This window comes from Rhinolophus sinicus, linkage group LG02 (genome assembly GCF_036562045.2).
Source record: "Rhinolophus sinicus isolate RSC01 linkage group LG02, ASM3656204v1, whole genome shotgun sequence".
Classification (NCBI taxonomy): domain Eukaryota; kingdom Metazoa; phylum Chordata; class Mammalia; order Chiroptera; family Rhinolophidae; genus Rhinolophus; species Rhinolophus sinicus.
Window position 1 is genome coordinate 44,961,023 of NC_133752.1, and position 15,845 is coordinate 44,976,867.

Sequence of the window (15,845 nt, forward strand, 5' to 3'; positions counted from 1 at the left end):
CACACACACATACATACACACATTTTCCTCTCTTCATAAATGATAACTTTATCCTTCCAGCATTTCCTCTCTCTGGTTCAAACCACACATCAAACAATGAGCAAAACCAATTGACCCATCTTTAAAACACATACAAAATCCGACTTTACTCCCACCACCTCTAAACTGGTCTTCCAGCTTTCCCTGGGACCCGCGATAGCCAGCGTCAAGTTAAATCACTCATGTCCTCAAAACCCTCATGTATTCCCATCACTCAGAGGAGCAGCCAAAATCCTTACCCTGCCTTACACAACTGGGCCCGCACTGCCTCTCTAACCTCCAGCTCTGCTTCCTTCCCGCTCTTTCCGATACTGAGCGCACCACGATCTTCCTGCATAGAATGTTCTGTTTGTTCCCTTTGACTGGAACATTCTTTGCCTAGATAGCTAACTGTCTCGTTTCTTACCTGACTTCCTACAGGGCACTGCTCAAACATCCTCTTATCTGACATGCCCTCCCTGACCACCTTACGTAAAACCGGAAGCATTTCTCTCGAACCCTTTGACATGCTATGTATAGTTACTGCTTTGTTGCTTGCTTCCACCCCATACACGCCATCTCTACTAAGCCAAGTGTTACCTGGTTTGTTCATTGCTGCCCTTAGTACCTAACACGTAGTGCCTCGCACATAGTAGATCCTCAAGAAGCATGTGTTAAACAAGTAAATGTGCTTTTGAACCAAAGGAGTGCATACGAAGGGTTTACATACCTTCTTCATCACTGAGCCCTAGCTGCCCTGCATTATTCATCCCCCAGCCAAAGACAGCTCCTGAGAGAGACAGGGCAAAGCTGTGGGCCCCTCCTGCAGCCACCTGAGCCAGAGGGATCCCCTCCAGGGACCTCACCCTCTGTGGGCTGGCTTGGGAGGGGAACTCCTTCCCCAGGCCCAGCTGCCCATGGCTGTTCTTTCCCCAGGTGAAGAACTGTCCATCTGAAATAAGAACAGGACAACAGGTATTACCAGAAGTGATATAAGTTCCATCACTAAAATAATCTCCTTAGAACAGAGCTGCCCAGTGGGGTCACTTGTTAGTTGCCCGCACACATACACCAAACCCACCTGAGAGCAAGAGAACAGAGACACTTCCTGTCAGATTGTCATAACCAAAAACTACCACTTGTCATAACAACAGCTGAGTCTTACTACTCTTCAAAGGCTATAAACATATATGAAAAGAAATGAAATGTTTAAGTCAATTCAGTTTTGAATAGGCCAATTACCAGGCTTAGAGCCACTAAGCGAGCTGAACTAGTTCTGAGCACCCCGAGACCCTGAGACCCAGGACTTCATGCGGTCCAGCTATGAAACGGGACTACACCACAGAGCATCGAGCAGGCCATGTTAGTGCAGACTGCCCTCAAACTGATTCTCACATAGAAGACAGTATTATTTGCGGGCTTAGGTTTCTCTAACTCCTTCTTTTTCGTGTATTTGGGAGCCTGATAGTGGAATGGAGCTTGATGGTGAGCTGCAGCCAAGGAACACCAATCTTCTGTATGCTCAAGGGCACGTATAGGGACAGTCCTGCCTGCGGCTCATCTTCCCCTGCCAGAGAGCTGGACTGCAGCTCCCCGCCCTGAGAAAACGGTGAGCTACACTCAGGCTGAGAGCTGCCACTGTCCAACAGGAATGCACAGACCCTCGCCAGTTAAAGGTTTCCAGTTAGATAACATTCGTCAAAAATGCAAAGAGAATTGGTTGCAACATTAACATAACATTAGCATATATTTCAATGTTACATTACCAGCTGCAAGAGCCAAGCAATGCCAGTTGCCACAGGAAACTTGTAATATCGTCTGCTGGTTCAGCTTTTGTATTAACCTAAAACAGAAAAGGCTTTATTCTTAAGAAGGGCATTCACAAACAATGATCAGAAATATTCCAAACTAAATAAAACAGTTGTAATAAATAACATCATCTTTCCTAAAAGTCTTTTAAAAATCAAATATACAATCTCACATGATATCATTCTATTAGGTCTTTCACTAACCTCCTGCCTCTTAGGCACCGTTGAAAAACAAACAAACACACCCTTCTGTGGTTAAACCCATCACCATACCCATTGCAAATTCCACCTGTTGTCTCCAATTTAGGGACAAATGGAGGAAGCTACTGAAGAGAGGTCCCTAAGAATATGGCTGGTGTCTAAATTGCTTTCAAATGAGGGCAATGCCACAATCCAGCTCAAAAGAATTGAAAGCAGGGTCCCAAAGAGATACTCGTACACTCATTCATAGCAGCATTATTGACAAATGGTCGAAAGGTAGAAGCAACCCTAGTGTCCATCAACAGATGAATGGATAAACAAAACATAGCATATATGCATACAATGGGATATTAATCAGCCTAAAAAAAAAAAAAGGAAATTCTGACACATGCTACAACATGGGTGAAACTTGAGGGCATTATGCTAAGTGAAATAATCCAGTCACAAAAAGACACTGCATGGTTCCACTTATATGAGGTACCTAATGGAATCAAATTCATAGAAACAAAGTAAAATGTGATTGCAAGGGGTTGCAAGGAGGAGAAATGTGGAGATGTTTAATGGGTATGGATTTTAATTTTTTTCAAGATAAAAAGTTCTGGAGATTGGTTATACAACGTGAGCACACTTAATACTACTGAACTATAACACTTAAAAATGGTTAAGATGGTAAATTTTATGTTAAATGTATTTTACCACAATTAAAAAAAATAAGGGCAATGCCTCCCAAACCCTGATTTCCTAGTAGGATGGTAAAGACGATCATAGGATTACTTTTCAAATGCCACTCCTCTGCTTGCTCATGTGAAAGACAAAATAAGAACAGTACCTATTTCACAGGGGTGTGGTGAGAATTAAATGAAAAAATATCCATGTAAAGTGCTTGGCACTGCCCAGCAGAGTTGGGCAGCATGGGAATATCTCTCGCTCTCTATTTTAATAATCCACAAGTTGCCATATTCCTTTTCATTAACTGTATGCCCTGGCAACAAAGGAGTCAGACAGACATGCCCTCAGGAGAGGGGTATTTTAGGAGATGGGGAAGGGGGAGGCGGGAGGGGCCGGGACTATTTAGAGTGGTAGATGTTGCTAGGGTTAATGTTTTCTCAGACATAAAAAAGTTAAAATAGAGATCACATATGCATTTCGTACCAAAGAGCACCCAACTAGTTTTCACTGAGATGACAGATGCATGCGCAGTTGTAAGAGATAACACAGAGAGATCCCTTATACACTTGTCTGGTTTCCCCCAGTGGTGACCTTGTGCAAAATTCTAGCATTGTAACCAGAATACTGACATTAATGCAATCTACCAATCTCATTCCTATTTCCCCAGGTTTATTTGTGCTCATTTCTGAGTGTGTATTAATCTTATCTCCTGTGTAGGTTCATGGATCCACCACCACAGTCCAGCTACGGAACAGCTCTAACACCACAAGGAGTCCTCGTGCTGTACTTTTATAACCACTCCTTCCCTCCCCCATTCCGAGGTGCTGGCAACCACTAATCTATCCTCCATCTCTAAAATTTCAAGAATGTTACATAAATGGAATCATACACTAGATAACCTTTTGGGATTGGCATTTTTCCACTCAGAATAATTCCCTGGACATTTATTCAAGTTGTTGCATGTATCAACAGCTGGTAGAACCCCACTATTTTTTAAAACTGAAAAATGCATTACTGCCTAGGGGATCAATGTTTCAGAAAGTTTATGCAGCAATAGCCCTTTTTCTTGGGCCATTTTCCCTCAAATTCCTCATAATTCTCCCTTTATGGGTCACCATTACCCTTGTTACAACCTTCACAATCACAGTAACAGAAAGGAAGCAGGTCAAAGGGACAAAAATAAATAACAGGAAAATCATACCCCTGAGGTGGAGAGGATATATATAATGCAAGCATACACTGTGTTTTATCTAGTCATCTCATCTATCCTCCGAATAACTTCGTAAAGGCACTCAATACATCTGTCCAGAAACCAAGGCTTACATAAGTCAATATGCCCAAGGTCACTCACCTAATAAGTAACACAGCCAGTAATAGAATCTGAGATTGTTCCACTTCAAAGTTATGTTACTTTCCACAATACTAAGATATAAATTAATAAATGTATTTCAATGAAGTTATAATATAAAATTATACACAAACCAAAGTCTCAGAAGTTATCCAAAATTTATACAGGACTAATGAAAATTTTAAATTGTTCCTATAACACAGATTACATGATTTGTAGAAATGAAATGTCACTAAAAAGCTTTTGAGTCTTTGGCATCAACAAATGAAATACTTTTGTCATCCATGTTATAAATCTTTTCCACAATTTCATTAAAGTAGAGCATCCCTTTCTTCTTATTGCCACTCTCCTTCTTCTCCCAAAATTAAAATAATATTTGGAAGAAATGAATCCAAGACATTACCTGTTCTAAATCAGGAAGTGAATCAAATCACTCTTACCTCCATGTCCCTCTTTTCCTTAAAACAGCTTTTGATTAAAGAGACAAAAATCTAAGAAGGGCAAAAAGGAAGAGGAAGAAGAATACATTGTCCTTTAAAGGGGGCAATAATTGGGCAGGGGAGGAGAGGCCATTTATTAAACTGACTTGTACTGAGCAACATGTGTGCTGGGCATCTTTGGTAATGGTGATGCTGAAGTGAACAGCTCAGGTCTCCTGCCATCAACAGCTCCCAGTTTTGTACTCAGAATAATCATTAAACAAATAATTACAAAGAATATGACACCTACTACAATAGGGGAATGTTGTACATTTGTAGTATAAAGGAACAGGAATTAATTGGAGGACATAAACCGGTGGCTTCTTCGATCATTAAGAACCCTCAACAAACTGAGATGCCACACCCAGAAAGTCCACTTGAAAGTATAACTTCAATATTTTTAGTGTTTTCTTGTTAGTGAAGCATCTGTTAGATAGTTAAATCATCTAAGATTTAGAACTAAGTAAATGTCTAAGAGACCCAAAACCACTGTATTAGTATTTTTATGCTGAACAACTTATGTGTATTTGGTATTTTAGCTGTTCCTAATGCTGAAGGTAATTTGGCCTATTAGTAGAGTAACAGGTTAGCCTTGTAATTCTAGTGCTTAATTGAGTAATTGATATAAGCCTGCAATTTTAAGTTAAAGGTTATTAAGTACAGCATGTGAAAAGATGTTTGTTTGGTTTTTTTTAATTCAAACATTTATCGAGTTCCAAGCACTCTGCTAGCAATTAGGATACTAGAATAAAGTACAGTTCCCAAACTACTCACATTTTTTAACTGGAGACATACACTTCTATAAGTAATTACAATTTTCATGACAAGTACTACAACAGTATAAAGCACAGCAGTGGCACAAAGGAATAGCAATTAAATGAAAAAAGCAGAAACAGAAACAAGGAGTCTAACAAAGCAACAGCAGAAAATAATATTTAAAACCATTTACATTTGCAAACTCAGCTTCCTTTCTGTGACATTCTTACCTGGGCACTGCCACGGAATCCTCGGTAGTCATGAGTCCTAGCTGACCATCACTCCCTGCACCCCAAGAAAACAGCTGGCCCCGGTCACTGAGGGCCAGACTATGGGACTCGCCACATGCCACATGGACGATGTGCTGATCTGCCAAAGCTCCAATTTGCTCTGAAAGAGACCAAACCAAAGGAGGAAAATGTACAACCCAGAAATAAGAATTACACAGAATTATCTTATACAGAATTATCTTCCTAGGTGGTTTTGTTTTTCAAACAGAATCACTCAATCTGTATATTTGTAGAGATTATAAATGTTATGTTTCTAAAAGCTGTCCATTTAGATCCAAGCTATACTGGGCGACACACATGTTTATAGCAGCACACATACCTCAGATGGTCCCTCGTGTGCCTGGTGCTTCCATCCAGAGAAGCATGAAGGTTTACTATTTGGACATGTTGAACCAGAGAAGCCCAAATGTAAGTGAAAATGAGGCATACTACTAAAAGCAGTGGGATTGAGTGAAATTCTGCCTGGGAACAATGAGACCCCCTCCCAGAACACTTTCTCCCTTCAGTTTCAGAACACAGACTCGTATCTATCCAGCCAGAAGATAAGAGAATTTCTCTGAGAAAATTGACCCCAAAAAGCCATAGACACTAACATTTGTGGGTCCCCCAATTAAATGTCCAGCTTCACTCGTACTTTAGTGCCTCACTCTTGAGTGTAAAAGCATGGCCAAGGATCATCATGTGAGGAAATATTTAACATGAAAGACAAACAAAAAAATGAACTCCGGAAAAAAAGATCATGAAAGGAGCAGAGAAAAAAAGTAAAGCTATTAGAGAAACAGAAGATAAGGAACATTCAAACATTCAGAAAACAAACACAATTATTCTGGAAAATGAAAATATGGCAGCATAAATTTAAAGGAAAAACCTTCAAAAGCAAGATGGGAAATTGGAATTGAAGAAATTTTCTAATAGAACAAAAAGGCAAAGAACAAAATGGGTAAAAAGAAATGAGGGGATTATTCTAAGCAGTCCAACAATAACAACAAAATACAAACTCCACAAAGAGAATAGAAAAAACACAAAACAAAAAATTTCAAAGAAGAAAAACAAGATTTCTGATAACTGAAGGACATGAGTTTCACATTGAAAGGGCCTATGAAGGGCTCAGAATAATGACTGATAAAAGACCTATTTCAGAGCACTTCATCTTGAAATTTCAGAACACTGAAAAGGATTCTAAATGTTCCGGAAAAAGTTTGTATACAGAGATCAGAATGGCATCAGATTTCTCAGAAACGATACTGAAAACTAGAAGACAATGGAGCAATGCCTTCACAATTCTCAAGGAAAATGACTTCCAACTGAGAATTCTTTACTTAGCCAACTATGAGTCAAATGTGAGGGGAGGAGAAAAAAGAATAATTTTCAGGTATGTAACGCTCTCAATATATTTTACCTCCCACACTGCCTTTCTCAGAAGTTACCAAAAGATCATGCCTCCGAAACAAAAGAAAATTCAGGAAATGGGAATTTTACATAGGAGAGGTGAAAAATATTTTCAAGACAGTTATGTAGCAGGTCAATGAAGCAAAGTTGGAGGGCTGTCTCCAAGGTGAAAAATGAAATAAAATCTGATGAGTTTTATATTATTGTAAATTTTACAATCTGTCAGACAATATAGAGGTTACTATGCCAAAGGGGGGAGACAGGGATGAAATAATTAACTCCAGGAAGCACTAACTGTTTAACAGGTAATAAAAACAATCATGGTACATGAAGTCATAATAACCAAATAAATATAATTTATATAGTTAAAATGTTAATTGTCAATTGATTTAAAAACTCAAGTATCTGAGAAAGGATGAGGGTCTAGGGCTGAGAAAGAGGAAAAGATAGGTAGAGAATGTAAGAGAATGCTAATCTTCCCCAATATAGATATAACCGTGCGAAGTCTCTCGGTCATATCCAATATTGAAATTAAAAAAAACAACACAGTATTATAAGCCTGTTATTTAGAAATGTCAAGGTTAATATAATACCAAAAGAAAGAGCTAAAGGAATTCAAAGTAACAGCCTCTTCAATTGAGACTCAAGGGTGAAGACAGGTGAGGCAGGGAGCTGCTGTTTGACCTAGACCTAGTTTGTGTAAACATATTACTTGAGAACAAAAACTTTTTTTTTTAAGGAGGGCGCAGCTCACAGTGGCCCATGTGGGGCTCGAACCAGCAACCTTGGTGTTATTAGCACCATACGCTAACCAACTGAGCAACTGGCCACCCCCAAAAACCTTTTTTTAAATTAAGCAGCTGAAAATATGCTGTCAGAAAAATGTCCTGAAAGATAGGTTCCCACTGCCTATTTTCTTTCACCGCTCTGTGGTATTAGAACCTACCTCTCATCTCAGCCTTGCACCACACACTAAGAACTGTTCTGTCTTTAACTTCAGAGGAATGTAAGAAACTGCTACCGAAGTGGTTCAGGTGATTCAGACTCTACTCCTCTGACCAAATTTCCACCGTGTACCGTTCCAGGCCTTGTGCAGCTTTTATGTTCTCCCAGGCCTGGCTACCTGGCCTGATACCGCCACCATGATTAAGGACTGCCCCCCAGTACCTGACTTCCTATGCCAACCAGTAGCCTTTCCTCCCGAATGTTACCACACAGCCTAACCTGATACTAATAAGTCTCTCCACTGTCTGACTGGACATTCTCTATTGGGTCTGCCACGTATTTCCTTGCCTCAAAATCTGTCAGTCGCATCTTTCTTGATCTTGTTTACCACAGCTGAGCAGCCTTAAAAGGACCTGTCTAGATTCCAAGTACTATTTACTCCCAGTCTGTCCAGCCCTAGGCAAACCAATCCCTGTGCCATCACATATCAGCCACCAAAACAGACCTCCAACCACCATTGCAACAAAATTTGCAGCCCCAAAGGCAGAGGAATTGTTCAGTAATGAAAGATTTGTGGAGAATTAAACCACTGGTTATACCAAGTTCAACTTATTTTATTCCTCCTAGCCAGAAAACAGAACTCATCTGGTTCAGAGTGGGGATCTGTTACAGTGAAATTATAATGCCTCTGCTAGAACCTACTCCCTAGGTGGGGCCAATGTGCCCGTGAACGCCTCCTTCACGCCTCTCACTGGTCACACCCCTGCCCCAGTTGGGCACATTCAGGCTGTGGTGCACAATTTCACATGCAGTCCCTTCTGAGTCATTCTGTCAGGACTGTACGCTATTATTTTGCAGATCATAACAGAACCTCAACCCACACGTTTAAATAATTAGACACAATGAAGAAATATTTGGCAATTTTTGAGGATAAAAGTATATTTTCTCTCTGATCCTCTCAAAGCAATATTTTAAAGTCTTTAGAAGTTTTTAGCAAAAAAAAAGAAAGAAGTCTTTAGCAATGTTATCAAGTCTGAGCCAAGGTAACAGGGCAGAAGAGTGGCAAATGTGGAATGCTGCTTAGAGCAAATCAGCAGTTCAATTGGACTTACATTATTAGGAGTATTTCTACTTGGTTTTTGAGCCCATCATCATTTTTTAATGTATTTTCAAGTTAACAGTAAACTGGGCATTAAACATCAAAGGGTGGTAACAGAAGGATGATACCAGCCTAGAGGGTACATGGATAATGCTGATACTTACTTAATCCTGCATACTTACAACAACCCTGTGAATGAAGCAAGGGCTCTATAATAAGCTCCAGCTCAGAAAAAGTATGTAATTTGGCCAAGGTTCACAACTAATGAGTGGTGGAGCTAGGACTGGATCCAGGTCTTTCTGACTTCAAAGCCCATTACACCCACTAGGCTGTATCATCTTCCTTCGTGGAAATGAACTGGGCAGATTTTAAATGGGCAGAAGTAACTAGGAAGTGCATAGTTATGGATAATGGAAAATTGACTCTTCCCCCTTATTCTGTTCAGATGAGAAATACATCCAACAGTTTGTAGCTAACAACATGAGCAGTCGGGTGGAAAGTATACAGGATATACAAATTTAGTGATCAATATCTGGTACTAAATTTTTAACTAATAATAAACTATAATAAATTAAATGTCAGCAGTTGGTATGACAAAAGGGATTAAAAATTCAGCATTTAGATGTCTCCTGAGTTTCCCCAAATTGTCTACTCTAAAATTATACCTTAATAGAAAACAAAAGACAGAGCCATACTGTGGGAAATTCAGTGCTTTGCCCTGACATTCTGTGGATTCTAAATCCTCACATTCACCCAACCCTGATTTCTATTTCCCACAGAATTCTCACTCTAGTCCACATCTTGCCTCCTGCTGCTACAATCTGCTATTCCCTGGCAGTTTTTCTCCAAAGTACTATCAACCCAGTCTGAGTGGTACAGTTTTGGGGTGATAAAAATAAACTATCTCAGCAAACCACTCAAAATGGAATATAATCCAAGTTGCCTGGCAGTCCCAACAAAGAGAATTTCCTAGTTATCAACTCTCCTCCTGGGGTCCCCTGGTCTCCCACAACATGACTAGGCTCTCTCGCCCTCATTTTCTTTGCTTCTGTATCTAAAAGGTCCTGTTCCTAAACTACATTCCAACTACTTTCTTAATTATTTTCATCCAAACATTTTAGGGTCTGGGCTATCCTTGGTGGAGTCAAAAATCTATAACAACTCACACTTTGACACCTTCCCCCCCACATAAACGAGTTATCTAAGAGAAATCCAACCCTGTTCTTGAGCCAAGGCACTCAAACCAGTCAGCTTTTTAAAAACATTTTATTTATCATACAGTAAAATTTACTTTTTTCGTATACAATTCTATAATTTAAGCACAAGTAACCATTGCCACCATCAAGATACAGAACAGTTCCATCTCCCTAAAAAAGTCCCTTGTGCTATCCCTTAGTCACTTTCTTTCCTCATCCCTAACTCCTAGCAACCACTGATTTGTTTTCTCTCACTATAGATTTTATTTTCAATACTGTTACAGAAATCATGTCGTATCTAACTTTTTGAGACTGGATTCTTTCACTCAGTATAATGCCTCTGAGATTCATCCACATTGTTACATGCTTCAACAGTTTATTCCTTTTTATTAGTGAGTAGTATTTTATTGTATTATGGATGTACCACAAAGCATTGTTTCCACTTTTTGGCAATTATAAATAGAGATGCAATAATCATTCATAGAGAAGTTATTTTGTGAGAGTAAGTTTTCATTTCCCTGGCATAAATACCCAGAAGTGGGTGTTTTAACCTTTGTGTATCAGATTTTTGACTTGCTTTGTTATTTCTTTTCTGTTTGTTCCCTCTGCTTTTCATTGACTTTTTGCCCCATTTCTGCCTTCCTGTGTATTATTTAAACATTTACTAGTATTTCAGTTTAATTTATTGTGTTTATAACTCTTTGTATAGGTACTGAAGTGATTGCTCTAGAGATTACAATTTAAACAGTATTTATCTTTTCAGAGTCTATGTAGAATCAATATTTTACCATTTTAAGTTGAATGTAGAAACGTACCACCATATAGGTCCTTTTACCTCCTTCCCCTTTAAGTTATAATCCTAAATATTACATCCACGTACATTGAAAACTCCATCATAATGTTGTAATTTTTGCTTCCAATCATCAAATATATTTTAAAAAACTCAAGAAGAGAATACTGTATTATATTTACCCAGATATCTACTATTTCTATATTGCTCTTCCTTCATTCCTGATGTTCCAATAGATTTCTTCTGGTATCATTTTCCTTCTGTCCACAGAACTTCCTTTAGCTACTGTTTAGAATAAATTTGCTGGCTGTGAACTTTCTCGCTTTTCCCTCATCTGAGAATGCCTTTGTTTCACCTTCATTTATGAAGGCTATTTTTTGCTGGATACAGAATTCTGGGTTGACTTTTCTTTTAGCACTTTAAAAATGCTGTGCCACTGTGGATGCCATAGTTTTGGGGTAAAATCCACAGTCATTTGAATAATCATTCCTCAATAGATAATATGTTGTTTTTCTCTGGCTGCTTTCAAGTATTTTGCCTTTAGAAGTTTGTTTTCAGAAATTTGACTATGATCTGTCTGTGTGTGGATTTTTTTTTAAGGTTTTCTTTCTTGGGTTTACTGGATTTCTTGAATCTATAGGTTTTTGTCTTTCGGCAAATTTGGAAATTTTTCATCGACTATTATTTTCAGCACCACGTTCTTTGTCCACTTCTGCAGGGATTCCAATGACATACATGTTAGACCTTTTCTTCCTGTCACACTGATCCCTGAAATCCTATGCAATTTTTTTCTCAATCTTTTTTAACTGTTATTTAGACTGCATACTTTCTACCAATTTATCTTCAACTTCACCGATTCTTTCCTCTGTCATCTTCATTCTGCTACTGAGCCTATCCATTGAGTTTTTCACTTTGGTTATTACAATGGCTCTTCTTTAGAGCATCTATTTCTTTGCAGAGAATTTCATTTTTCCATTTGTTTTACAAGATTTCAAGGCAGCTTGTTGGAACATTTGTATAACTGCCGCTTTAAAGTCTTTGTCAAGATAATGCCAACATCTATGTCACTCCAGCATTGGCATCTGTTGTCTCTTCCCATGCTAGTCGAGATTTTCCTGGGTTTTCACATGCTGAGTCATTTTGGATTGTACCATGTACATTTTGAATATTATAAGACTCTGGGTCTTACTGAAATCTTCTACTGAATATCAACATTTTGTTTTAATTTTCAAAGCCTTTTCAGTGCTCCTTGGATGTGGGTCCTGCATGTAACACATAGTGGCTAGTTTGGAACCTGGATGGTGGTCTATTTGTTAGTTCAGTTCTGAAAGTCATTTATACACTAAGTAGGATCAGATCCACACAGACACAGCTCATAGAGGGGTGGGCCCACAGTTCATAGAGAACGGCATGGAGTTGCTTTCCAAGCTCCTCCTCCTCTGAGAACCCCCAATACCTTAATTTCCTGTTAGCTCCTTGTTAGCTCTCCAGCCTACGCACTGTTCTTCCACAGCTGCACCTTCCTCTCAGGCTCAATAAATGGCAAGAGACTCTGGTAACCTCAACGCCAGTTCAATAGCACTTCGAATTCTGGTCTTCTTTCCCAACCAACTACCATTATTTGCTTTTCAGAGTCCCCAAATGTCTGTTCCATGCGTTCTGCCTAGGTTTTATAGTTGCATTCAGTAGGAGAGACAGGAAGGAAGTGCATACTCCATCCTGCCTAGAACTAGAGAGCCAGAGCCAGGTTTTTTAAATAACATTTTTTTCCTGCTATGTGTTTAAAAAAAAAAAAAATCTGAGAAAGTCCACAAATTATCTTTGTTCTATTTGGGAAATACACACACACACACACACACACCAAAGGTACAGCTCTCCCATGAATGCTCCAAATAAAAGTGTGTTTAACCTTTCTATACAGTGAAGGGCTGGGTTCCTGAAGGCAGGCAGCATCTCGGAGCAGCTGATGCTTCATTTATGTTATCTGAGCATATCAAACACTTACTTGCATAATCCTATGTATGACTGCCCAAGTTTAAACAATCATTACATCGAATTTTTTCAACTAAAGAAGCAGAGAGAAAGATCAGTTATCATAGGAGTCAGAGTAGTAGTTCTCAGCTCACACAGGTGACTTAAATTGTGGGCCTTACACGCTCAAATCCAAAACCCCAAAACACTTCCTATGAAATATGTTTCTGACAGTATTTTCTTTTTAAAGCCATATATCTAAATTGACCATGTATGCTTTTGGATGCAGTAAGTCAGATACACTAAGTGGATGAGAACACACAGAGGCCTGTCGCAGGCGACTGTGTTTTTGAGTCATGAGCAGTCCACTAGCCAGAAAAAAATCAGCTGTAGGGAGTCATTTTCAGGAACTCAGAACTGCCAGTAATGGCATAATGTGACACCTTGAAAGGATTTTTACTAGAGAAAGATTGTAAATTAGAAAACTACCTGACGGTGCTGGTAGAGGGAATCCTAAAGCAGACAGGACCTCCGCAGTGGGGATACAGTGGTGTTTATAACTTTGCAGAGTCCTAAGTCCTCCGGGTGATCATTCAAGACGCCTCCGAGAAGACTGAAATCTTAATCCTCAGGCACAAAATACTAACAGTCCCTCAGAGTTCAGCTCACATGTTACCAGAGAGGCTTTATCTGTCACAGAGCTTTCCTTTCCTGTATAATGACAGCACCAGAGTGCCTGCTTGGGTACCAGCCAGAACTAGAATGTAAACTACACTAAAGAAATGCTAGGAAACACCTGTTGAATATACCGTGTTGTCCCGAAAATAAGACCTAGCCGGGCCATCAGCGTTAATGCATCTTTTGGAGCAATAATTAATGTAAGACCCAGTCATATACTATATTAAAATAAGACCGGGTCTTATATTAATTTTTGCTCCAAATGATGCATTAGAGCTGATGGTCCGGCTAGGTCTTATTTTCGGGGAAACACGGTATTAAGTCTTTACTATCAAAATGCAAACATCAGGTTTTAAGATGTCACAGATGACTGCCAAAGAAGTCACAAATTACAGTACTATAATTCGCATGAAAGGAGAAGAAAACAAACTGGTTATTTCAAAATCACTGGAGAAGTTCATAGATGTTTCAAAGTATCATCATCCTTTATGGGGGGAATGGAGACACTAAAACATTTTCAAAAGATACATGAAACAGAAGTGACAGAACCAAAACAGGCCCATTTAGAAAATAAATTAATCCATGCTAGATCCACTAACATAACCAGAACATTAAGAAAACCCAGTTTCCCCCTTTGTGTGCCTCCTTTGCTACAGGAGGCTTCCTCAGGTAGACATGCTCAATTACTACCTTCATTTACAGTCCCTCCCCCTCTCTGGAAAATGAGGAGTGGGGCTGAATATTCTAGTCTAACCATGGCTTGGTTTGTCTGGTGACGTCACCAGCTCCATCTAGGACACAGCCCAGTCACCTCATTAGAACAAAAGATGCTCCCAGGACTCTTATCACCTAGGAATTTACAAGTATTTTAGGACCCCTGTGTCAGGAATGGGGTCAAAAACCAAATATTAGAACCAGAGATGCTCCTAGTGCTCTTATCACTTAGGAAATTACGAATAGGAGCTCTGTGCCAGGAACTGAAAGCAGAGACCAATACATATCTTCTATTAATTCACAAACATTTACTCTCATCCACAATAAAACCTACCCCTCCCAATTTTCACCACATACTATATTTAACTAGCACTATTCTACCTCCTTAGAGCTGAAATATTTTAGCTTTGGCCTCCTTGGAAGGCAGCCAAAACCCATGGGCTGACCCAAAAGAGAATACAAAGCCCTCAGTACTAAGTCACAAAATACACACTGAGAAGCTGACGTGTTTCAACTGTACAATCACAAGAAAATACTTGCCACTCCATTTCTTTTCAAAGAAACTGTGTAAAAAGTCTCTATTTCTGACTTACCATATAAACTGTGGTAAATGTAAAAACTGTCTTTGATTAAATGAAAAATAGAGATAACAAATTTATTAACTTTTTAGGAAAAAAATGAAGGACCAGAAAATTGAAGTTATGATACAAATCCATTCTATACCTCCCACAAAAGTAAAAAGCAGACATTTAATGTTAGTACATTAACCATCTGTACAAAATGTATGGAATTTTGACAATATTCCATAAGCTTTAAAATTTTGCATGGTCTCTGATCTGACAGCTGCATTCCTACAAGTGTATCCTAAAGAAATACTGTACATTGCATTATTAACAGAAAAAAATCAGAACCTGGGATTAGGCAAGATAAATTGAAATATGCAGTCATTAAAAAGACTAATATAGATCAGTATAAACATGATCATCACAGAAAAATATTCATGATATTAAGTGTAACAAAAAAGGTTACAAAGAAGTATTATGACGTAACTTCATTTTAAAAATTACCTTAATGTTTAAAAATACTGGAAGGATATATTTCAAAGTGATAATAATGTTTTTCACTCAGGTTGGTAAAATTAAAGAGTATTTTTTGTTTCTTTTTGTTTATGGTTATTTAAATTGTGAACAATATACATGTATTACTTTTGTAATATGGAAATTTTTAAAAGGATTTATTACCATTTCCCTCTCCTATTTACATTTCTTTTCAACAACTCAAATCCTATTTATTCAATGTGATTTAACAACAGGAGACCATTTCTAAGATGTCGTGTTGTTTACTGACTATTTCAGACTATATGCTAGCTCATAAAAAATATCATTGTACAATCATAATACAAAATGAGATGCTTCTGGAGGGAGCATTCTAAAGACAGTTAATCCCACTTGATTTTTACAGATTTGGATAAAATTCTATCATAGAGAACAAAAC

At 38.6% G+C, this 15,845-nt stretch overlaps 1 protein-coding gene across 5 annotated transcripts in view; it reads right to left on the reverse strand.

Moving 5' to 3' along the window:
* The window catches only part of HERC3 (HECT and RLD domain containing E3 ubiquitin protein ligase 3), a 98,040-nt gene that overhangs the window by 54,542 nt on the left and 27,653 nt on the right, over window positions 1–15,845 (reverse strand). For all 5 annotated transcript variants that reach the window (XM_019741102.2, XM_074323616.1, XM_074323614.1 and 2 more), the window contains exons 4-6: window positions 5,510–5,669; window positions 1,785–1,861; window positions 749–970 (exon numbers count right to left, since the gene is read on the reverse strand). In XM_019741102.2, the coding sequence (XP_019596661.2) occupies window positions 749–970; window positions 1,785–1,861; window positions 5,510–5,669 (459 nt within the window). The remainder of the gene's footprint in view (window positions 1–748; window positions 971–1,784; window positions 1,862–5,509; window positions 5,670–15,845) is intronic.